The sequence below is a fragment of the Hibiscus syriacus genome, unplaced genomic scaffold (assembly GCF_006381635.1).
Source record: "Hibiscus syriacus cultivar Baekdansim isolate YM2019G1 unplaced genomic scaffold, ASM638163v2 tig00110461_pilon, whole genome shotgun sequence".
Lineage (NCBI taxonomy): Eukaryota > Viridiplantae > Streptophyta > Magnoliopsida > Malvales > Malvaceae > Hibiscus > Hibiscus syriacus.
In genome coordinates this window covers 335,742-362,829 of record NW_024062746.1, presented here as the reverse complement: position 1 = coordinate 362,829, position 27,088 = coordinate 335,742, and the positions used below count along the sequence as shown (strand labels likewise).

General features: G+C 33.7%; 1 protein-coding gene across 1 annotated transcript; it reads left to right on the top strand.

Annotated features, from left to right (window-relative positions):
* Nucleotides 1-18,334: 18,334 nt before the first annotated feature.
* On the top strand, nt 18,335-22,926 carry LOC120126652 (rhamnogalacturonate lyase-like). Its single transcript, XM_039144784.1, has 15 exons — nt 18,335-18,447; nt 19,050-19,110; nt 19,308-19,429; nt 19,525-19,563; nt 19,652-19,774; nt 19,856-19,975; nt 20,075-20,216; nt 20,913-21,083; nt 21,162-21,433; nt 21,510-21,600; nt 21,667-21,808; nt 21,893-22,049; nt 22,123-22,239; nt 22,400-22,526; nt 22,614-22,926. Exons 1-15 carry the CDS (start codon nt 18,335-18,337, stop codon nt 22,839-22,841), a joined length of 2,025 nt encoding a protein of 674 aa, XP_039000715.1. The 3' UTR covers nt 22,842-22,926.
* Nucleotides 22,927-27,088: the final 4,162 nt, after the last annotated feature.

Sequence of the window (27,088 nt, the reverse complement as noted above, 5' to 3'; positions counted from 1 at the left end):
TAATATATCCCCTGCAACTCTCCATTACATGCAAATAAGTAAAGAGGTATATGAAATATAGCTTGAACATGTGACTTTGTGTTTTGGTCCATGTATTTTATGAAAATTTTGAGAAATGGATGTCTTGCCAAGCGTATATAGTTAGCTCAGAATTTGGTTCTAATGCTTGAAAATGAACGAGTTCAGTGTCCTCTTCTTGTAGTCTTGAAAGCGAACTTACTGCTATATAAGGAGACTATATTAGAATTCAAGTTTTAAAAAAGATTAGTTCCTGTGTGCACATTGGAGCGCCAATGCAATCCCTGAGCCCTGAATTTCATAGTATGAAAACAGGTTCAGATGGTTAAATTGGATGAATTCAGCCCAGTCAGTCGAATTAACTTGGTTAAATTGGATTAGTCTTGGACCAGTTGAAGTCACCACTTAAAACATGTTATCCTATTAAATTTGTGTATGTTAAAAATATCAATACACCAACCCCGATCCCAACATACTATCTAAAGCTCAAGCCCACTCTTTAAAGCCTAACCCTAAATAAGTATAATACTCATTATTCAAATCAAAACTTGCATAAATCAAGTGATCTTGATGGTGATTTTTTTTATTGTTCTTTGAGGTCCTAAGTTCAAACATTAAGAATGTGAGCATTTATTATTTAATGGTGGAGAAATATCTTTGAATAAATATTATCTTATACTAATCCAGATAAATATTTGATTCTAATTGCATCCTCAATTTGTAACCCTAATATACACGGTTCATTATCCTCAATTTTCATTAGTATAAATCACTCAAAACTTTACAATAATTTACTTTTCAGTTAAATAATAAACATATGTCTTCATGTTCACTCCACTTGTTCCTGCTGGTTAGTGGTCCTATCAGAGGAACTACCGTCATGGGTAAAATGACAAACAATATTGCCTTTATTCCTTCTAAAAACATGCGTTCGATATTTACCTATTACGGACACGTACACATAAATTCATTTATACGAATTCAAAAAAAATACATTTACGGATTTCAAATTACTTGGGACTATTGTTTATAGACTTTAATATTTTTTGAGTCTTGAGTGATGTAACACCCCAACCCGTATCCGACCTGAATACGAGTCTGAAATGTCACATTAACTTTTTGAAACAATATTCTTACAAAATACAGAATATTTGGACTTATTTTAAGAAAATAAAATAATATACCATTATAATATGCTTTATTATAAAATTTGAAAAAATATGTATTTATGAACAGTACTATATGGTATAAACAGTACCATGAACAGTGAAAAAATTCGAATATAAATTGTGTATCGATGCACTGCTACAGTAACTTCGGCAAAATATGTATAAATTCATAAAAATCCAAGTTTTCGTTTGTATAAAATTACCATGTACATATACACATTTAAAACATTACAAAACTGATTAAAACATATCGAATTCAAATATTTATTTACATGCCAACCACTATCCTTATTACAAAATACATATTATACATTTTTTTTTCTGATCTCATCGTTGGAAAGAAGAAGCTGACATGTCTTGCATAACTTTTACCAATCTTCCTCTTCTCGGAACCTACGCGTGAAACAATCACACGCTAAGTCGTTGACTTAGTGAGACATATAAATCATATAATAAAAATAATACATTTCATATCTATATGAACATATCATCTACTCATTCAATCATGTCACATATGATTCTATGTAAATAATAATAGCATGATAACATGTAATAATGCAAACACTTTTATACATTTTTGTAAGCCCATGTACATTACTGAGAACTCAAGGTATTCGAGTACATTGAGGTTGTGCACTATTGCTGTCACTACAACTCGTATGGGGTCCCACTAGGGGCTATGAAATTTTGTCCCGAATGACTTATATATTGTATTTGCCCCGAAGGACCATTCCTTAAGAACCATATATATATTCCAATGGATCAAATGTGTCTCAAAAGACCCTATAAATGTTCCAAATGATACATATACATCCCGAAGGACCACGTAGAACCTTCGACTCTTGGCATGCCAACTATACCTATAGCTCTCGTATCATATACCATGGGCATTATTCTTGTTTTTCATATGTTCATGTACTCATGGCATTTCTCTTGTGATCACATATACCTTTTCTTCTGTCACATACCACATGTATGTGTAAACATCTATATCATTTCATATAACATGTAATACATATTTCATATAACATGTAATACATATTGCATATTCATGTAAGCATGTAGATCATGTAATATTTTCATATAGTCACATAGCTTATCTCATCTCACATTGGTCATGTGTAACATCCTCTGTAACAACCCGAATATATATATATATATATATTTAAATTGGTGAAATTTGGTGACTAAATTAAAAGTTTTCAAAACTTGTAAGTCATTTTAGAAGAAAAGGAAATTTAGGGACCAAACCCTGAATTTACCCAAAGAATGTCAGCAGCTTGGGTTTTATAAACGTGTTTTCTGATTTTTGAAATCAGAAAACATAGGCAATTTCTCAAATTTCCTCCTCCCGTGCACTTACTTTCAAACCCGATTTCGACGCCGTCCGACTTTCGATCGTAAAATTAAAACCACTGTCGTGTTCATCTTCGACCCGTGAACAAAACCCAGTAAACCAATTCTAGCGAAACACTGTCAAACGACGTGAATTTTGAGTCAAAGTCTCGACGTTTTTCTAGCACCACCGCCGAGAAAATCTTAAATTCATTTTCGATTGTTGATCGGTTTTCGACACCTCCCGCGCCATCGTGTTCCTTGTTTTGTTCCGAGTCCGACGGTGTCCTCCTTGTCTCCGCAGGCAGCGGCGTGTGAGGGAGGTGGAGCGGCCAAAGTTCCGATCGAAGTGAAATCGAGCTCTCCACCGTTCAAAAATTTGAACCGAAGTTGGTAAGTGACTCAAAATCGCTTAAAAGAATTTTTGGAAGCCGAAGGCGATCTCTTGCGCCGCCCCTGCGCGCGGGGAAGATTCGAACTGGGGTGTTAATTTGTTGACCGCCTTAACCGTTCCAAATCGGTTTGAACCGGGTTGACCGGTCTGACCCGACCCGTTGACCCGACCCGACCCGGTGATATTTTGGAAATTATTTTGAAACATGTGATATTTTGGGAATTATTTTGAAAAATGTGTCATTTTGGGAATTATTTTGAAAAATGTGACATTTTGGGAATTATTTTGAAAAAGGTGACATTATAAGAATTATTTTGAAAAAGGTGACATTTTGGGAATTTTTGAATGTGGACTATTGAACCCTCTTACCATAACTTTGACCGGCTTTAAACGGCCATTAAACTACCTTTGATTTTGTTCGAGTATACCTATTCTAATATTTTTCGACGTTTCGAATCCGTTTCTGAAGTCCGTTTCTCCAAATTCGAACCCGAAGGCCTTCAAATCATCAGTCAAACCCGTTGACTTTGGTTTTGACCAAGAATTTGAATTTTCGAAAAGTCATAGTTTATGTTTTTCGACATCCTGATCTCGATTCCGTAATCCGTCTGGTCAAATTCAGACTCGAAATCCTCCAAAATTATAGTCAAACCCGAAAAATGCTTATATACTTAAGAATTTTAGCTTTGATTAATTAAGTAAGACTTGGGGTTGATAAATTATTATTGTTTAAAGGTACAAGAGACTCTCCGGATCGTTTGACAGCTCGACCCAGCTCTTCTAGATCAGTTAAACCACGTGTGCTAGTATTCACCCGTAAGACCCGTAAATTTTATGATTTTAAAGATTAATTATGTTACCCATTAGTAATATATAGTGTTATTATAAATTAGGTTCGAAAACTGTAGCAGAGCGTGGTGAGACCAGTAATCAGTAGATCTACTACTTGAACCTATTATCGAGGTGTGTTCCCTATTTATTACTGAACTGATTTATTTGTTTTAATATGTGGTACACTGAATTCTTTGGTTACTATTTTACTGATGCACCGATTTAATGTGATAGTGACTGCTATCTGATTTTTGTTTTGAAATGGTATATGATTACCATGTTTATGGATTTATAGAATTTATGTCACGGTGTAATTGAATTTTTGGAATACGAAGTTATAAAGTACAACTCTGATCAAGCTGGAAAATTTTACGGACCAAATGTGACTCTTAGGTAGGCTCTGCGGCCCTGAGATCATTCTCGGGGTAGGCCCTGCGACCCTAAGATGTGTTCTTAGGTAGGCCCCATGGCCCCAAAATCTATCTTGGGTAGGCTCTCAGGCCCTAAGATGTTCCCTTATGATAACTCTTTTATGAGATTTACTGCAGTATAATTTTATGAGATTTACTGGACTATGATTTATTTAGTATACCTATCATGATTTTATAGTAATGTTGGGACACACTGATCCTAGCTCACTTTTCGAAAATGTTTTTCCCCTTCGGATACTGTTGGTTAGATTCACATGATTGACCACTTGGAGGATCAACATATCTCTTGAAGTATATTGTATTGTAATGTTTTATCTTTTAAGTTGACACTATTTTGGTAACATGGGCCTTATTTTAAAGTATTGGATTTTATAATGATTACTCCTTTGCTATTTATATTTGGTTTATCGTAAATTTGGTTTTTTAAGACATGTTTAAATTTATTTATTTATTTTTCATTATATTTATGAGTTGTATTTTTATAATATAAATTATTATAATTTCATAAACGTCATTTTTAATGTGATTTTACCATGATTGAATAATGGTTTCGGAACAATATCTTTAAGAATCATGAATGTGATTCACTAGACTTAGTCGAAAGGCATAGACCGGGTCTAGGAGGTTACATCCTCAATACCGGGTTAGTGACTAAATTAGAAAGTTTCAGATTTTGGTAATTAAAATAGAATGATTGAATAGTATCAAGATTTATTTGTAAATTATTGTATGGATTTGAATTGAAAGGAAGAAGGAATGGAAGGGCAAAAAGTTCATTTCTAAGGGAATAAGAAAAGAAGGGTTATATATGTATCCACGTGGGGTGAAAAGGAGAGAACACCAAAGGCTTCCAGAGTTCTCTTATTCTTCTTTCTTCCTTGTACGTGTAAAGCAAAACAAAGGTGAGTTTTCTGATTAATGAGTTTCTTGTTAAATTTAAGATTGGGTTTTGATTATTAGATGATAACTAAGCTTAAGGAAAGCTTAGGTTATCTTAAAATCAAAGGATGATGGAGTTAGAAGAGATTAAATATTAGAGGTTATTGAATGAAATTTTGGAATAGAGTTCATATATAGAATTGGAAGTTATATTTGACTTGTCATCAATCTAGTTAAGACATATTAAGGGTTAGAAGTTGAATTAAATCATGTTGCAAAGTTGGTATAATTCTTGGAATTCACAAGGAGGATAAGATTCTGAGGTTTAAGATGAAATAAATGAGTATAGATTGGTTTAGGTATGTGTACTGGAGTTAAGAATATAAAAGGGGATGAAACATGAAATATTTAAGCTGAAATGGATGAGTTTTCGGGTTCAAGATATGAATTCTAGGCAGAGTGCATCGGTGCACATTCAAAGTGTACCGATGCATCAAGAGAAAATCCCAGAATTTGTTGAAGGTGCATCGATGCATAAGGAGTGCATCGATGTACTCATTTAAATTAATGAACATCGAATGTCATTAATGCATCGATGCATAAGGAGTGTATCGATGCACCTGCTTAAAATACAAACATCGAATAGGATTTATGCACCGATGCATGGGTAGTGCATCGATGCACTCGTCAAGGGATGCATCGATACATGGTGTATTGTATCGATGCATACCTTCAATAAGAGATGAAAATAGTTTTCTTTTAGCCTAAGAATTAATAGTTTGAAATATATCAATGCGTATGTTGATAAGTATCAATGTATTACTATGTAGTTTTAGAGCGTAATCTTGTTCCAGAACAATCGAAGGATTAGAATCGAATCAAGCAAGGCTAAGGTGAGTGCATTTTATAGTTAAAGTGTATAGAGACAAGACTTGTGATAAGTCTATCTCTGATAGTTGAATTAATGATTTCATACCCATGTATATGCATACATATACTATTGTAATAGTGATTGCATGCATAATTCATTATATGTTCATATGACATTGAATGAACGAATATCATTGCCAGAAAATATAATCCAGGTATGTGAAATACTGGAAAAGATTATGTGTTTACATGAAAAGTGATGAAAGAGATATGAAATGAGAAACGTATCCATATTAAATCCCATGTTACATGATACGAGAGCTATAGGTATAGTTGGCATACCAAGAGTCGAGGGTATATTAGTCCTTCAGGACATAGTGGTCATTCGGGACATAGTGATCCTTCGGGACGTATCCAGTGGTCCTTCGAGACGTATCCAGTGGTTCTTCGGGACGTATCTAGTGGTCATTCGGGACATAGTGGTCCTTTGGGACAAATACTGAACAAATGTTCGGTGCCCCATGAGGGAATTTATTGAGCTGTGGTGACAACATTAGTGCACAACCTCAATGTACTCAAATACCTCTCTTCTCAATAATGTACATGGGCAATTGAAAGATAAAGTAAGGTGAAAGTGATACAGGAAAATAAGTTTCATATGTGCATGACATGATTGTATCGGTTACAGTGAAATATATATATGCATATTGAAATGTTATGATCACATGGTAAGAATGCATATTCATGAATCTATAGCTACATGTTTATTTATTGCCTCACTAAGTCTATGACTTAGCGTGTAAGTGATTTACACGTAGGTACCAGGAAACAAGAAGAGCAGTACTAGAAGTGGCAAGAATAGCATCACAACTAAAAGATCAGATAAGAAGTAATTGACAAAGTAGGTATTTTGGGGTTGTGTATAGAACGTTGGCATGTAATAAGTCTTTAATTACGAATGCTCTGGTCGATTTTGTATTTCGTAATCTCTTTTATATAAATTAACGTATTTTGTTTTAATGAAAGTTTAAAATTTCTCTGTTTTTCTTTAAGTGTCAAAGGTTGAAAAGTCAATGTGACACCTCAGACTTATATTTGGGTCGGATACATGTTAGGGGTGTTATATTTAATGGTATCAGAGCTACAGTTTAGTCGATTCTCGGCATAAACTGTAGTCTAGAGTGTCTTATGATGTATACATGCCAATAAATTAGTGAAAACTTCTGATCTGATAGAATAGTAGGTATTGTGTTTTGCTAATAGAATGATATTATTGTGTCTTAATAGATGTCTGGACATGGTAGTTCTAGAAATGAAGCGGGAGATGATAGACCTGTTGAAAGTAGCAATTCACCTGCCCTGGCCAGGCAGAGTGAAGAACAGACACCCTCTGGAGTGCCTGTGAATGAACAAGATGTATTCTTTAGAACGTTAGACGCGGTATTGACGTGTTTTTAACCTCCTACTACTTCAACTCCGAAAGTGAATGTTGCGAAAGAGTTGAAGGGTTTAGGATCTCCAGAGTTTAGAGGGGAAGCTGAGAAAGGTCCTGTTACTGCGGACCTTTGACTTAATGACGTGAAAGTCATGCTTGAGGGACTTCATTGTTTAGATGCTGAGAAAATGGATGGAGTAATTTCCTTGTTAAGAGGGCTAGCAAGGATTTGGTGGACCAATGTTACCTTGAGGATGTCTAGTAATCAAGTAACTTGGTAATTGTTTTTAGAAGAATTAAAGCATAAGTACATCGGAGATAAATTTGTTTGACAGATGAAACAGGAGTTCATGAATTTGAAGCAATGGAATCACACTGTATATGAGTACGAGTGTGAATTCAATAAGTTGAGCCGCTTTGCTGCCGAGCTTGTTCCTACAGAGAAGGATGCTTGTGAATGGTTCGTAGAGGGGTTACGTCCTCGATTGAAGGAAATACTGATTGTATTGAATCTATCCTCGTTTCAAGAGGTAGTCAATCGTGCCAAAGCTTTGGAAAGAGCTCAGAATGAGAGATTTGAAAATTCAAGAGCTCAGACAGTCAAAAGAACGGGTGCTTCTTCAAGTTCTGCACCATCAAAAAGGGGCAAAGATGCTGGTTCTTGACCCCAAGGGAGATCAGAGTCAGTGGCATCCTCCGCTAGAGGATCGAATCGGATGAGAGGTAGACAAACTCAGTCAGTGGGATCTAGAGCTAGAAGAGCTAATCAGAGTCAAGTCAGATAATGCCCACATTGTGGAAAGAATCATTCAGGGATATGTAGGAGAATTTCTGGAGCTTGTTTTAAATGTGGGGAGATTAGACATTTTGTTCGGGATTGTCCCAGGGTAACCGATGATTCTGCACCACTAGAGAGGTCTTTTTCGGCAAGCCAAAGGGGAAGAGGTAGAGGCAAAGGAAGAAATCAGTCAGAGTCCTCTGCTCAACAAGAGATACACTCCACGATTCGAGTGTATAATCTAAAGACCAAAGAGGATTGGGATGACCCAGAGATTGTAATATGTACCTTTCTATTATTTGATAAACATGTTATGGTATTAATTGATACCGGGTCTACATATTCATACATTACTAGTAAGGTAGTGAAATAATTGAACATTCTGTTAGAAACTACTAGCAATGAGGTGATAGTGACGAATCCATTAGGGCACAGTGCTCAGATAAATTTGGTGAGCCGAGGGTGTCCCATACGGATTCAGGGAATTGAATTCCCTGCTAATCTGATGGAATTACCTTTCGACGAATTTGAAGTGATACTGGGAATGGATTGGTTATATCGTTATTATGCTAATGTCGATTGTAGATTGAAAAGATTAACGCTGAGAAGTCCAGAAGGGGTAGATGTGGTGGTATTTAGTGAAGGATGAAATCCATTGGCAAATGTAATTTCAGTAATGTCGGCGAAGAAGTTAATGTTACAGGGATGTCAAGAGTTCATTGTTAATGTATTGGATGTTAGAACCAATGAGAAAGGGATTGACGAAATTCCTATAGTCAGAGAGTTTTCGGACGTTTTTCCTGCAGAGTTACCGGGGTTTGCCTCCAAATAGAGAAGTGGAATTCCATATTGAAATAATGTCTGGAACTTCACCTATTACAATGAAACCATACAGAATGGCTCCAAAAGAGTTGCAAGAATTAAAAAATTCAATTACAAGAATTGCTGGATAAAGGTTTTGTAACACCCAACCCGTACCCGTCTCGAATACAAGTCCGAGGTGTCACATTGACTTTTCAAACTTTGACTCTTTTGAAAAACAGAGGAATTTAAAACTTTGTTTAAAGCAAAATACGTTAATTTACATAAAAATGACCACAAAATATAAACTCCATCAGAGTACTCGTAATTAACGACTTATTACATGCCAACACTCTATACACACCAAAATACATACTTTGTCGATTACTTCTGATCTGATCTTCTAGTAATAATACTGTCCTTGCCACTTCTATTCTTGCTCTTCTCGTTTCTTGGTACCTACGTGTAAATCACTTACACGCTAAGTCATAGACTTAGTGAGTCAATAAATAAACATTTAACAACCAATTCATGAATATGTATTCTTATCATTTGATCATGACATTTCAACATGCATGTATCTATTACACGATAACATATATAAGCATATCATGCACATGTAAAACTTACCTTCTTGTGCCACTTTCACTTTAATTTATCTTTCAATTGTATTGCCCATGTATATTATTGAGAATAGAGGTATGCGAGTACACTGAGGTTGTGCACACATATGCTGTCACCACAGCTCGTATAAATGTCCCGAATGACCTATCATCCCGAAGGATGTCATCTGTGTCCCGAAGGACCTGTCATCCCGAAGGATGTAATATGTGTCCCGTAGGACCTATCATATGTCTTACAGGACATATGTAACCCTCGACTCTTGGCATGCCAACTATACCTATAACTCTCGTATCATATACTATGGGCATTTATTATGAATACATTTCTCATCACTTGTTCTTTCTCTTCTGTCACATACCACATGTATGTGTAACCATATATTTCATATCATATCACATATTGCATATTCATATGTCATTTCATATATTCACATAGCTTATTTCATTTCACATTGGTCATATTTCATAGCATATATCACATATGCATATAATCATATATATCATATCATGTATCTTATGTTTCATGCTCTTATGTTTATGCATATCATGTATTCTTGTACATATAAGAATCACATATCAAATAACATTTTAGGAGTCACTTCTTACCATAGTAACTCTATCATTGGCTCATCGCAAGCTAATGTTCGTTTAATAATATAAGTACAATTAAAATTACACTCACCTTAGACTTGCTTTGATTCGATTATAATCCTTTGATTATTCCAGAACTTGTTTAGGCTCAATATCTACATAAATATAACATTTCAAAACAACTATCAGAAGCCTAAACCTTAAACTTGATGTTAACAACTTAAGCCAGATTATTGAACCCAATTTCAATTTTCCTTTAGGGGGAATCGATACCCCCCATGGGGGAATCGATACCCCCTGGACATACTGGAAATTTTCTCGTTCTAGAAGGGGAATCGATCGATTCCCCTTCATAGGGTATCGATTCCCTATGCCCAGAAATTGTATTTTAAGCCCGAAAATCATCAATTTTCACTTAATTCTTCTATTTTAAACCCCTATCATGTCATTAAACTCAACTACCATTACTTAAACCAACTTATATCCATGAAAATCATCTATAACTTCAAATCCTATTCTTCATATGAAATTCAAGAATCATACTCAAATTTCAATATGTTCTAAATACAATTCTAACACTTCATATTCCTTAATTAGCATGATGACAAGTCAAATTTAACTTCAAATTCAACTTATCAACTCTATTTCAAGATTTCATATAAAAACTCGTTTTCTTAAATCTCTTATAACTTCTTCATCTTTTGATTATAAGACAACTTAAGCTTTCCTTAAGCTTAGTTATCATCTAATGATCAAAACCTAACCTTTAATTTAACAAATAACCAACAAATCAGAAAACCCTTACCTTTGCTATGGCTTTCTCACGTATGGAAGAACAAAGAGGAGAATAAGATATATTCTTCTTATCCCTTTCCCCCGTATATATCCTCAACATAACACAAATTAATCATTTAATGGTTAAATGACCATTTTGCCCTTTAATTCTTTGGATAATTACTAAAAACTTTCAGGAAATATCTCTACATAAATCATTAAACTATTCAACTATTCTACTTTAATCACCATATTCTGAAATTTTTACAATTTAGTCACTAACCCGTATTTTGGGATGTTACAGGTTTTATCAGACCGAGTGTCTCACCATGGGGAGCTCCAGTTCTATTTGTTAAAAAGAAAGATGGATCAATGCGTCTTTTCATCGACTACAAACAGCTCAATAAAATAACCATCAAGAACAAGTATCCTCTCCCCCGAATCGATGATTTATTTGATCAATTAAAGGAAGCTTCAGTGTTCTAAAAATTGATCTATGTTCGAGTTTTCATCAATTAAAGATTCAAGAGAAAGATATTTCAAAAACGACATTTAGAACAAGATATGGTCACTATGAGTTTATCGTGATGCCGTTTGGTGTTACGAATGCACCAGCTGCTTTCATGGATCTAATGAATAGAATATTTCAACCTTATTTGGATCAGTTTGTGGTGGTGTTTATTGATGATATTTTAATATATTCAAAGTCAGAAGAGGAGCATAGTTCGCATTTGAAAATTGTCTTGCAAATTTTACGAGATAAGAAGCTTTATGCAAAATTTTCAAAATGTGAATTCTGGTTGAGTGAAGTAACGTTCCTTTGACATGTAATTTCTGCAGAATGAGTCCGAGTGGATTCCCAAAAGATTAAAGCTATCCTGGAGTGGAAGGTTCCAAAAAATGTATCGGAAGTTAGAAGTTTTCTGGGGTTAGTTGGTTATTATCGAAGGTTCGTCAAAAACTTTTAGATCATAGCATTGCCCCTAACTAAACTGTTGAGAAAGGAAGTAAATTTTGCTTGGACTCAGGAATGCCAGGAGAGCTTTGAAAAGTTAAAGAATATTTTGACAGAAGCTCCAGTATTAGTTCAACCCGAGTCTGACAAGAACTTTGTAGTGTATAGTGATGTGTCTCATAATGGCTTGGGATGCGTGTTGATGCAAGAAGGCAAGGTGGTGGCCTATGCTTCAAGATAATTAAAGCCGTTATCCTACACACGATCTGGAGATGGCTGCAGTAGTGTTCGCTCTTAAGATCTGGTGTCACTACTTGTATGGTGAAAAGTGCTACTTGTATATGGATCATAAGAGTTTAAAGTATTTGATGACTCAGAAAGAGTTGAATTTAAGACAAAGAAGATGGGTGGAATTTCTCAAGGATTATGATGTAGTGATCGATTTCCATCCCGGAAAGGCAAATGTGGTAGCGGATGCTTTGAGTTGAAAGATGTTTGCAACTTTGCGAGCTCTTGATGCTAGATTATCATTAAGTGGAGATGGTGCAATATGTGCAGAACTGACTATCAAACCATCATGGCTAGATCGAATTAAAGAATTGCAAGCTAAAGATGAAAAATGTTCAAAGAAGATACAACAAATAAAGAATGTAGAGTGTACAGATTTTGAGATCAAGTCTGATGAGAACTTGTATTATCGAGAGAGATTAGTAATTCCAGATGATGATGAATTAAAGAATGATTTGGTAATGGAAGCTCATTGTAGTCCATTGACAATGCATCCGGGAGGGAACAAAATGTATATGGATCTCAAGAGTCGATATTGGTGGCCGGGAATGAAGAAAGACATTACGGAGTTTGTATCAAAGTGTTTGACTTGTCAACAAGTCAAAGCAGAGCATCAGGTTCCTTCAGGACTATTACAAACAATTTCGATTCCTCAGTGGAAATGGGAGAACGTAACAATGGATTTTGTGTCGGGGTTACCTTTAACTCCGAACAAAAAGGATTCAATTTGGGTGATTGTAGATAGATTGACTAAGTCAGCTCATTTTATTCCGGTGCAAACTGATTTCTCCATGGATAAGTATGCTGAGATGTATATCAGAGAGATTATACGTTTGCATGGTGTACCTATTTCCATAGTTTCTGATCGGGATCCTAGATTCACATCGCGGTTTTGGAAGTCATTACATGGAGAATTGGGAACTCGGTTGAACTTTAGTACAACATTTCATCCTCAGACCGATGAACAATCTGAGCGAACTATCCAAATTCTAGAGGATATACTTAGAGCTTGCGTAATCGAATTCAAAGGATCGTGGGAAAAGTATTTATCACTTGTTGAATTTGCATACAACAATAGTTATCAGTCAAGCATCAAAATGGCTCCCTATGAAGCTCGTTACGGGAGAAGATGTTATACGCCCTTGAACTGGTATGAACTTAAGGATCGAAAAGTTATAGGTCCTGAATTGATTCAGGATACGGAAGAAAAAGTTCAAGTAATTCAAAATAATTTGAAAGCTGCAGCTGATAGACAGAAATCGTATGCTGATTTAAAAAGGAAAGAGATTGAATTTTAAGTCGGAGATAAAGTGTTCTTCAAAGTGTCTCCGTGGAAGAAAGTATTGAGGTTTGGACGTAAAGGAAAGTTGAGTCCCCGGTTCATTGGACCTTACGAGATTACTAAGAGGGTAGGACCAGTAGCATATCAACTAGCCCTGCTATCTGAAATGGAAATGATACACAATGTATTTCATGTCTCAATGCTTAGGAAATACTGATATGATGCATCCCATATTGTGACTACCTAAGAGATCGAGGTTCGACCAGATTTGACTTATGAGGAAGAACTTGTTCAAATATTAGCTCACGAAGTCAAACAACTAAGGAACAAGACTATTCTATTGGTTAAAGTCTTATGGAGAAATCACAAAGTAGAAGAAGCAACATGGGAACGTGAAGAGGACATGAGGATGAAGTACCCCTACCTCTTTGTATAATGAAAATTCGAGGATGAATTTTTTTAGGGGGGAAGAGTTGTAACATCCTCAATACCGGGTTAGTGACTAAATTAGAAAGTTTCAGATTTTGGTAATTAAAATAGAATGATTGAATAGTATAAAGATTTATTTGTAAATTATTGTATGGATTTGAATTGAAAGGAAGAAGGAATAGAAAGGAAAATAGGTCATTTATAATGGAATAAGAAAAGAAGGGTTATATATGTATCCACGTGGGGTGAAAAGGAGAGAACACCAAAGGCTTCCAGAGTTCTCTTGTTCTTCTTTCTTCCTTGTACGTGTAAAGCAAAACAAAGGTGAGTTTTCTGATTAATGAGTTTCTTGTTAAATTTAAGATTGTGTTTTGATTATTAGATGACAACTAAGCTTAAGGAAAGCTTAGGTTATCTTAAAATCAAAGGATGATGGAGTTAGAAGAGATTAAAGATTAGAGGTTCTTGAATGAAATTTTGGAATAGTGTTCATATATAGAATTGGAAGTTATATTTGACTTGTCATCAATCTAGTTAAGATATATTAAGGGTTAGAAGTTGAATTAAATCATGTTGCAAAGTTGGTATAATTCTTGGAATTCACAAGGAGGATAGGATTCTGAGGTTTAAGATGAAATAAATGAGTATAGATTGGTTTAAGTATGTGTACTGAAGTTAAGAATATAAAAGGGGATGAAACATGAAAGATTTAAGCTAAAATGGATGAGTTTTCGGGTTCAATATATGAATTCTGGGCAGAGTGCATCGGTGCACATTCAAAGTGTACCGATGCATCAAGAGAAAATCCCAGAATCTGTTGAAGGTGCATCGATGCATAAGGAGTGCATCGATGCACTCATTTAAATTAATGAACATCGAATGCCATTAATGCATCGATGCATAAGAAGTGCATCAATGCACCTGCTTAAAATATAAACATCGAATAGGATTTATGCACCGATGAATGAGTAGTGCATCGATGCACCCGTCAAGGGATGCATCGATACATGATGTAGTGCATCGATGCATACCTTCAATAAGAGATGAAAATAGATTTCTTTTAGCCTAAGAATTAATAGTTTGAAATATATCAATTCATATGCTGATAAGTATCAATGTATTACTATATAGATTTAGAGCGTAATCTTGTTCCAGAACAATCGAAGGATTAGAATCGAATCAAGCAAGGCTAAGGTGAGTGTATTTTATAGTTAAAGTGTATAGAGACAAGACTTGTGATAAGTCTATCTCTGATAGTTGAATTAATGATTTCATACCCATGTATATGCATACATATATTATTGTAATAGTGATTGCATGCATAATTCATTATATGTTCATATGACATTGAATGAACGAATATCATTGCCAGAAAATATAATCCAAGTATGTGAAATACTGGAAAAGATTATGTGTTTACATGAAAAGTGATGAAAGAGATATGAAATGAGAAACGTATTCATATTAAAGCCCATGTTATATGATACGAGAGTTATAGGTATAGTTGTCATGCCAAGAGTCGAGGGTATATTAGTCATTCGGGACATAGTGGTCCTTCGGGACGTATCCAGTGGTCCTTCAGGGCAAATACTGAACAAATGTTCGGTGCCCCATAAGGGAATTTATTGAGCTGTGGTGACAGCATTAGTGCACAACCTCAATGTACTCAAATACCTCTGTTCTCAATAATGTACATGGGCAATTGAAAGATAAAGTAAGGTGAAAGTGATACAAGAAAATACGTTTCATATGTGCATGACATGATTGTATCGGTTACAGTGAAATATATATATGCATATTGAAATGTTATGATCACATGGTAAGAATGCATATTCATGAATCTATAGCTACATGTTTATTTATTGCCTCACTAAGTCTATGACTTAGCGTGTAAGTGATTTACACGTAGGTACCAGGAAACAAGAAGAACAATACTAGAAGTGGCAAGAATAGCATCACTACTAAAAGATCAGATCAGAAGTAATTGGAAAAGTAGGTATTTTGGGTTGTGTATAGAACGTTGGCATGTAATCAGTCGTTAATTATGAATGCTCTGGTCGATTTTGTATTTCGTAATCTCTTTTATGTAAATTAACGTATTTTGTTTTAATGAAAGTTTAAAATTTCCCTGTTTTTCTTTAAGTGTCAAAGGTTGAAAAGTCAATGTGACACCTCGGACTCATATTCGGGTCGGATACGGGTTAGGGGTGTTACATCATGTCTCATAGCATATATCACATATGCATATAATCATGTATATCATATCATATATCATATATCTTATGTTTTATGCTCTTATGTTTATGCAGATCATGTAACATATATAATAACCTATACTTATTTCATGTATTCATGCACATATAAAAATAACAAATCAAATAACATTTTAGGAGTCACTTCTTATCATAGCAAATCCATCACTGGCTCATCGCAAGCCAATGTTCGTTCAATACCATAAGTACAATTAAAATTTGCACTCACCTTAGCCTTGCTTTGATTCGATCATAATTCTTTGCTTGTTCTGAAACTTGTTTAGGCTCAATCTCTACATAAACATAATTTCCAAGACGATTATTAGAAGCCTTAACCTTATAACTTGATGTTAATAACTCAAGCTAGTTTAATGAACCAAAATTCCATTTTTCCTTTAGGGGTGTATCGATGCATTATGGGTGCATCAGTACACAAAATAGCTTTGAAATTTCCATACATCGATGCACCCCTTAATGCATCGATGCACCCCTTAATGCATCGATGCACCTTCAAAATTTATCTTAGTGCATCGGTACACACTCATAGTGCATCGATGCACTTGCCCAGAATAGGCTATTTCATCCGAAAATCATCAACACATCACCCATATATTCATGTATAAAATCCTTATTATGCTACTAAATTCATCTATAACAACTTTAACTAATTCCTATCATTCCAACACCTTATAATCTTCCATATTTCATCCAAATTCTTAAGGCTAAGAATCATACCAAAATTTCCATGTTATCCAAACTTAATTCTAACACTTATAACTTCTTATTCTCACAGATGACAAGTCAAATTCATCCTCCAAATTCATTTAAAACTTCTTATTCAAAATTTCACTTAAAAACCCATTTTTTTTTAATATGTCATAACTCATTTATCTTTTGATTTTAAGATAACTTAAGCTTTCCTTAAGCTTAGTTATCATCTAATGATGAAAACCCAATCTTTAAATCAACAAATGATCAACAAATTCGAAAACTTACCTTTGCAAGCTTGGCTCTCTCTTTCTCTCGTACATGAAGAAGAAGAAGATGAAGTGGAGAAAATATATCCTCATCCTTATCCCCACAAGCCTATATATCATTTTATTATCATTTTCAAGTCAAATGACCATTTTGCCCTTTAATTCTTTTAATAATTACTAACAACTTTAAGGAAATATCTCCACATAAATCATTGAACTATTCAATTATTCTACTTTAATCACTAAATTCTAAAATTTTACAATTTGACCACTAACCCGTAGTTTGAGATGTTACAAGTGCGGCGCAAGGCGTTGTAGAACCTACGAGACAGCTAGCCAAGTTTGGTTAACAAGGACCGTACAACTTGCCAATTTTTTAACTCAAAAAATAAATATTTCTTAAACAAAATCAAAGCTAACGTACTAACTCAAAAGAAAAAAAAATTTGAAGTATCAATTTAGAAGAAGATGTTTAATTGATGTATCAACTAAAGAGTAAAAAATTTTAGATACCGATGTCTAATTCAAGCAACTAAATATATATTTAAGACTTGATTTATTGTGATTTTGAATAACAAAAACACAATGATATGGCTTGGGATCAGTGTTAAATACATAAATGGTTTGAACAAGTTTCTTTATTAAGATAAATTTCCCTAATAAAAATTATTTGCAACTTCAACGTCTACTCTATTTCTTCTTAAAATTGTTATTTTAACTTTTTACTTAATTGACAGATACGATTTTTTTAACAAAAACGAATATAAAAATATAATAAGTGATTCGGAATCTAAATTGAATAACAGTAAAATATATTACGGATAATCAACAAACTCAAATTTTAAAACGGATTTTATATAAATTTTATGAAAATTACATATAACAACCTTATTGCTATCTATGTATATATAGTACCCATATAAGTTGGTGCACGTTTTAGAAAGCCATTAATAACTCTTTTGCCATATTTTCTGTAACGAAAAAACCCTTTGCCTAACCAGAAGATAAATTGATTTCTTCTTCTTCTTTTCTCCTTTTGCTTTGAAACCATTGAACATTGCCATTTTGGGTTTGTTTCCATTTATGGTGAGCCTAAAAATCTCTCCTTGATCTCTTACCTTATTGATGGGCTTCTCCCATTTGAATGCTGTGAGGAACAACAGCTAAAAACCATGAGTATATGACCCTCAAAATGTTACTGCATCAGTCCAGTGAGAAAAAAATGGAGAAGGTGGTAACCAGGACTCACTCCACTCACCTTGTTTTATGGCTAGTAATCGTCTCTGAGTTCTCATTACTCTTTTTCTCAGCTTTCTCTGCTGAAATCCCAGCCAGGTTATTTCTTTCTTCTTCTTCTTCATACTAATCGTCCCGTGTTTTTGGCCTGTTTTGCTTTGTTTTATGTGATGAAACTTGAAAGAAACCTCTGCTATATTAGTATCGGTTCGATTCGACTCTATGACTTTATTATTCTTTGTTGTATGCCATTCCCTTCATCTCTTCCAATTATCTCTCCCGGCCTACTGGCTTTGGCACCATGGCTTTTTTTAGACTTAACCTACTGCACATGGCACAGGCCTCAAATTGTGAAACCCGACAGTAACTTCTTGTAAGAGTCGGTAATATTTACTCGTCTTTCTCTATGGCAATGCTTTTTGGGTGGCAAAAATTTTCTCTTTAAGCAACATTTTTTTGTTTACTTCAACATGTGAATGCATGGATTTTTTTTACCTTTTTTTTCTATTGTCTTTAGTTAAAATTCCCAGGATATTAGGTCTGTTCTAATTCCCAAGTTCATAATCTTTTTGCCTACTCCTTGCTTAGAGCATGATAAAGTTTACAAATATATTATAACACATTAAACAAAAAATACTAGGTCTGTTCTAATTCCCAGATTAACACATCTAATCTTTTACGTATCCATGTTTGAATTGTAGAAAAAGCAAGGCTGGAATTAGGATGGTTCGTGAAGTCAAGTTGCATAGAAATGATGAGAGAGTAAGAATACATGCGTATCATAGTATATAATTCAATAAAAATGTACGCATGGAACTAGATATTTTTTTATTTTATTAATAATAATTTATGTTAGCCTCTTAAAATTTTATAATTTCATCTTAACATAAAACTATGTTTTCGTCCCTTAATGCATAGGTCTTGTAGTATTATTAAATACCAAATGAAACTTTTTTCAGGTTTTTATTGATAATGGACTTGTTGAAGTCACCATCGAATATCCTTCGGGTTATTTGTCAGGAATTAGATATAAGAAAATACCTAATGTGCTCGAAACCAGAAACCACCACGACAATAAAGGGTATATTCACTTTTTTATATCCCGTTTTCCCTTTTCTTCAACCTTCCCCTTTCTGGTTATGATTCGGTTCGACTCAAATTTCATTGACTCCTTAGGTACTGGGACATTGTCTGGGATAATCAAGCCTACGACAAGTAAGTTCTTAGTCAATTTTACACTAATGGTAATATCCTGTTGTTTGTTTAATTTACACTGGTTTTATTTATTTGTATGCTACTGCAGATTACCTGCACAAGATATGGAGATCATTACACAGACTGAGGAGGTAGTTGAGATTTCCTTTACCAAAACATGGAAATCTACAACAGATAACCGCAACTCAGTTCCTTTGAACATAGACAAAAGGTTTGCAAACATTCTCCGAGGTTGAAAAGGACAACTTTTTTTTCATGGTCTTTGTGCTTTAATGGTTTAAGGCTTTTGCAGGTATATAGTACGGAGAGGCGTTCCGGGACTGTATATGTATAGTATATTCGAGCGAGAAGCAGATTTTCCAGATGCTCACATGTATCAAATAAGGATTGCTTTCAAGCTCAAGGAAGACAAGTAAAAAAAAAATACAAATGAACAATGGAAGATCTGTGTTTTTTTTAATGGTTAAAAAGCATTGAGGAAAGTGTTGATGTTTGATGCAATGTAATTCAGGTTCCATTTCATGGCAATATCAGACAACAGACAAAGCATAATGCCTACAGCAGAAGATCGAGAACCTGGCCACTGTCAAGTTCTTGCTTTTAAAGAAGCTGTTCTCTTGACCAATCCAACCAATCCACGACTTAGAGGACAGGTATTTTCTTCTTTCTTTGATAAAACTAAGGTTAAGCGTGTAAATATAATTTTTTTTCCTTTCAAAATGCAACATTTATAGTTATCAAATAGAATATTCATATTTAACATTTAATTTTCCTGACATACCAAGCGTTCTTTTTAATTCAAATTTAATAAATATCTAACTGAATTCCAACTATTGAACAAGTGAGCATTTAAATACATCATTCAAAGATCTTACAAATATAATGATTTTTTTCAACATTTAAAATATTATATATATTTACTTTTTTATTAAAAAACTATATATATATATATATATATAAAAACTTGATTCAAGATGGAGCATATAGATAAAATAAATAAACTTAATCAAAACGAAATAGAATAATTTAATTATATCTTAGATCCAATTAAAAATGAATCGTATATTAAATCATGATCACTGAATTAGTATCAAGATCAAACTTATAACTATTGTTACTCACATCAACTCATTTAACACCTAATCAAATACATTGACGGATTTTAAGGATGGATCGAGGTGAAAATTTCAAATTTTCATCTAATTTAAATATTTTTATATTAATAATTTATTTTTTATTCTAAAATTTTATAATTTCATAGTAAAGTTATATTTTTATCACCGATTGCTATCCGTATGTATCTGTTTTTCTTTTTCCGACAACACTAATCTGATAACTGTGGGGCGCAGGTTGACGACAAGTACCAATATTCCGCAGAGAACAAAGATAACAAGCTTCATGGTTGGATATCAGATGACGACGCCGTCGGTTTCTGGGTAATCAGCCCCAGCAATGAGTTCCGAAGCGGCGGCCCGCTTAAGCAGGACCTCACTTCTCATGTCGGCCCCACTGCTCTCTCCGTAAGTAACCCAACACAATCTTATATAGCTTTCATTTAAGCTTTGAATCAATGATATTCGGTTGTTTTGTTGATGTAGATGTTTACGAGTACTCATTACACGGGCACCGACATGAACGTGTTGTATAAGAATGGAGAGCCCTGGAAAAAGGTTTTCGGCCCTGTTTTCATCTATCTCAACTCCGCTGCTTCCGATCCTAAACATGGTTACCGTAAGACACTCTGGGGTGATGCTAAAAGGCAGCTGAGTGAAGAACTCCAAAGTTGGCCTTACGATTTCGTTGCTTCTAAAGATTTCCCTCACGCTGAACGACGAGGAGAAGTTAATGGTCAATTACTAGTACGAGACCAGTAAGTGTCTTTTCTTTTTCCTTATCTCTTCATCCTACTAGTATAAGCTTATCTTTGCCTTTTGTTCTCGATTCAGATACATGGACAAGAAATTGATGCAGGCGAAATCTGCCTTTTTGGGGTTGGCTGCGCCTGGATTTGCAGGATCATGGCAGACGGAAGGAAAGGTTGGTATCCAGCTGGTTTCTATTCTACTTACTTTCCATTTCTTCATCTTCCTTTTTTAATTCTAGGGCTATCAGTTCTGGACTGAAACCACCAACAATGGCCGATTCAGTATAAAAAATGTCCGACCAGGAGTGTATAATTTGTATGCATGGGTCTATGGTTTCATTGGAAACTACAAATTAGATCAAAACATTACTATCCAACCAGGTAAAGTCAATCTCCTAATTAACGCAATTATTTGATCCTTGGGTTTCAAACAAGTTAAGATCATTTAGAGATATTCATATGCAGGAAACAAGATCAACGTGGGTACACTTATATATGATCCTCCAAGAAATGGCCCGACTTTGTGGGAAATCGGGATTCCCGACAGAACAGCTGCTGAATTCTTCGTACCGGAACCGAACCCATCGTTTGTTAACTCAATCCTCGACCATAGCGTCGACAGGTAAAGCTCTTTGCCCACACTAACCTGCCTGACATTTTCATTAACTTCAAAACATGTTTTTGTGACGAAACAGATTTCGACAATACGGATTGTGGGATCGTTACTCGGATATTTATCGTCACGGTGATCTTGTCTATAATGTGGGTGTTAGTGATTATTCAAAGGATTGGTTCTTTGCTCACGTTCCCAGGTACCATTTTCGACTCACGAAATTCCTCAAGATCAATGTCAATTCTAAACTCAATCCAAAAATTCAATTCGATTACTTTAAACTTGAATTGACTCGTTCAAATTGACTCATTTGTATCCAATATTAAATTTTTTGTTGGTGCCAATAATTTCAATCACAGGAACGTAGGAAACAATACCGAGCGGGCAACCACATGGCAGATCAGATACAGTCTCCAGGAAGTAAACGAGGCAGGAAATTACACTCTCCAATTGGCATTGGCAGCAGCTTCATACGCTGAAGTTCAGGTATAACTATTAAAAAAAAACTCAAACTAACATCCTCACCCATCATTTACCAATGCATCTTTCACTCTAATATGAATCTTCTCATAGGTTCGATTCAACGATCCGAAACCTTATTTTACGACGTCGAGAATCGGGTGCGACAATGCGGTACCGAGACACGGAATTCATGGATTGTACAGATTTTATAGTATAAACGTGCCTGGAAATAGATTTCAGAGAGGGGAAAACACCGTCTTTCTTACACAGAAAAGAAGCCAAAATCCGTTCGAAGCTGTTATGTATGATTATATTAGATTAGAAGGACCTGCAGTTTAATGAATCAAGAAATAGGAAGTTGGTCCATGTTCTCTCTGGTAGTAGTAATTCATATTCATAGGCTTTCGATAAAACGAGAGAATAAAATAGTTATTAATTATATTTGCTCATCGGCTTGCTTTGAATTATTTGATTTTGCAATCCCCCAATCGTCTCTCAATTGCAAGATGGATTTGGAACTTCACATGCAATGCAATAAACTTAAAAATTATTAAGTTTATTTTATATAAAAATTATATATTATAGTGAGTTGATACCATAAACTTATATATATATATATATATATATATATATATATATATATTATAAAATCTATTTTGTCGTTCAAATCCAATCCGATTATATTTTTAAACCTATATCTTAATCTATTATACAGTCAGTTATATTTTTAAACTATAAATTGATTTGTTTATATAACAAATTGAAAATTAATATATGAATTATTAGTTTTTTTTAACAATTCCTAATAAAAAGGGAGGGAATAAGAATTTTATTCCTAATAGATAATAAACCTGCAATCAAGGAGAGATGGAAGATGTCAACGGGAGCTTTTAATTATCTACTGTAGAGATTGACATATATGAATGATTGTTTGATTACATATGTTTAAAAAAATAAATGTTAACTATAAAAAAACAATTCAACAATTTCAAAAAAAATGAGTAAGAGAGTTAGATAATTATGAAAAAGATACGAGAGATTAAAATTTATTTGATGTCTTTTCTTTTATTTACTAATTTAACATCTTTGTAATAGTCTTACAGTTGGTTATATGTAAACCTTAATTGATCGTATGTTTAATATACATTAGTTTATATATATATATATATTAATTCTATGAATTTTTAGATTTTTAAATTTTTCAGAATTTCACACTGTAATTTTTTGTATATATTTTATAAAGGATGACAGATGAGGGAAGTCGCCCTTTAAAAATTTTATATTTCTATAAATTTTAGATATATTTTCTATTAAAAGTCTATTTTTGTTCCAAAAATTTTATAAGTTCATCTCCAATTAAAATTTCATAAATTCATCCATTTAATATAAAATTATGTTGTCATTGATTCTACACATTTTAAAGGTTGACTACTTATATCCTTATTAACAGAAGGCCTAATATAAAAATAAAGTTTCTAAATTATATCTTTTTTTTCTAAACAAGTGCTTAAACTATTTTCCAGTTAATCTAGACGTCTATCTCTTTAGATGCTTCGACCGTAATGACGTTAAAAACCTCTGTTAAGTGACATGTGTCACATTCTGATAATTTTAAAAATTTTATTTTTAAAAATATTATATTTATAAAAAATAACTCCATTTTTCTAAAATTACAAAAAAACCGTAATCCCTAAAAATTCAAAATCCCTTACTCAATCCTAACCCTAACTATCTTGTTGGCCACGACTATCGTCGCCAATCTCCGCCCTTGCCATCTCCCTTCTCGGTTGTCCTCTCTTTTGTCGTCGTCGGATCACCTGGGTGTCGTGATTTTAGGGGTTCGAGTTTGTCATTTGGGGTTCAATTTTATTGTTTCCTTCGTCAAAGATGTCGCGTTTATGGGTTATGAGTCATTATCGGGTGGAAGTTTGGTTGACGAAAACAGTGTCAAACGGCGATGGTCGGTGTGGGCACAGAGATTAAAATTAAAGTTTTCAAAGTTTTGATTTTTTTAAAACTTTTCAAAATTTTTGAGTTTTTTTAATATATATATATATATAATTTATTGTTTTAAATATTTTTTTAAAAATTACCAAAACATTACACGTTTCATTTAATGGAATATTTTAACAGCTATTATCTTCCACTTAAAGTGATAATATTTATAATGTTAAACACTTGAATTGATCGAAAAAATAAACATCTATTTAAAAAATGATATAATTTAAACACTTATTTTTATATTAATCTTTAACATAAAGATTAGAAAAAACAGGCGAATGTGAGTCTTGGATTCCTTAAACCGGTTTCCTTGTGATGCATCACTTTAGATTTAAAGTTAAAACAGTTGTGTGTGAACACAACAACCGACCAGTTTTAATTGTTTTTTTAAGAAAAAAAATTCTAAACGAAATTTAAGCTATTTAAGATCGAGATAGCATGTGTTTGTCGATACTTACAGAACACCAACAATTTGAATGAAAATAATGTTTGACTGGGTCAAAACACGACAAAAGTGAAAGGTGCGGTGGATGAAGCCCACAAAACCCATAAATGAGAACATAGTAAATGTTTGGTAGAAATAAAATAAATGGTCCAAATTTGGAAAAGTTCAGACACATTTTGACAGATCAATCGCCTAAATCCATGTGGGGCTTTATCACGGAAGATCCACCCCAATAAGTTCAAACGAAGCAGATACTCCACCCTTCTCAAGCAGTCCTTTCTGTTGTCACACTCAAGTCCAATAAATTAAATATTAAATATTTTAAAGGATAAACTATAAGAATAGTTCTTTATGTTTTCAATTTGATCAATTTTGATCATTGATTCAAAAAAAATGATTTTACTCCCTTATATAATCAGTCCGTTTAGTTTTAGTAACGCGACTATTAATGAACTTAAAAATGCTTTTAAGAAAATATTTTTAACGAATTTATGAATGTTTGTAGTTATACGTAGAATTAGCTGGTTAGTAGGGAGTAATCAGATATTGTAGTTATACATAGAATTTATGAATGTTGTTTTGGTTCGTCTATTTAAAGAGTTTAGTTTCAAATTTGATTGCAATGAGTTCCTAGTCGAGATAGTTTGATCAAGTGTTGTTTGCATTCTCGAGTTTTCTCGCGAGCTTGCGTTTTATATTTTCAAAGAAAACAGGGTCGTCTTTTTTTAGATTAAGAGTTGTGTTTGATGAAGATGCTTCGGATGCAATTTTTGCTTGGCTATACTAGGGCTTGACTCGTTGTTTTTCAAATTTTAGTATTGTTGTATTGTTTTTCATACATTATTTTTTAAGCAACAACTGACAAATTTTAGCATTTGACTAGTATTCCAGTTGGCCAATATTACTCTACGAAATATATATTTTAAAGATTCTCAATCATTAAATTAAAACTTAAACTTCTTTACATTCTCTTATGTTTAAACTCAAAACCTCTAAATAACAATAATTTTTTAATCACTTAATTAATTTTGTTCGTGTGACAGGTACAAGTCTCAATGATGGTTTTCAATATCTCATGATTTCAAACAACAACCATACAGTTAATATTTTTGAGGATTTATTTCAATTCTATAATATATTGTTTGGATCTCAGTTCAACAATTAAATCCTAATAACTTGAAGAAGAATAAAAAGAAACACGTGATTTTTTACTTATCAACTTAAATTTATATTAATGAATTGAAGAAAATTAAGAGTCGATGAACTAAAATAGAATTAACGTTATAAAATTGTTTTTTTTAATAATTAAAATAGGACAATCGAAATACAAAAGATTAACCGTATAAAATGAATTACAGAGAAATACATAGGAGGGAGGAACGCAAACAAACCACGTGGCATGATTTTTTTTAAAGGGGGCAGAGGGCTAGCTATCAAGATTGACGGACATTTTATGACTAAATTAAAGTCAATGATAAATAATTAAATAACACTTTAATTGATCCTGCAAGTTAAAAACAGACGGACCTTTAAGATATAATCATTAATTAAGCATCAAAATCTTACGAGGCATGAAAAATTAGAAGGGAAAATTAATTCTTGAAACAAGATGTACGATTTATTTATTCTGTTAATAGCAGCTAGAGATGCACAGAAGCCGGATTTCAATCCGATCCGGATCGGATAAAAACCGATCCGGTTTTTTCTCCCAACCCAAAAACCGGATTTTAAAAAAACCGGTTCGGATCTTAACCGGTTTGGAGGGTCGGATGGTGTAACCGGTGTAACCGGTTTCGGTTTGCAAAAAACCGGTTTTAAAAAAAACCGGATTTTTTCGGTTAAAAAACCGATTTTTTAAAAAAACCGGTTTTTTATCCGGATAATCCGGTTTGAAAAAAACCGGTTTTTAATCCGGTAAAAAAACCGGTCATTCAATTTTTTCTCAAACCGGTTTTTAAATATCCGATCCGGTTTTAAAAAAACCGGTTTTTTCAAAATCCGGTTTCGGATATTTTTTACCCAAAATCGGATATTCGGATTTTTTGTGCACCTCTAATAGCAGCCTGCCTGTGCAATACATCCAGAGAAAATTAAAATTAAAACTGAGGTAATACTACGACATGATAATATATGGATTTGT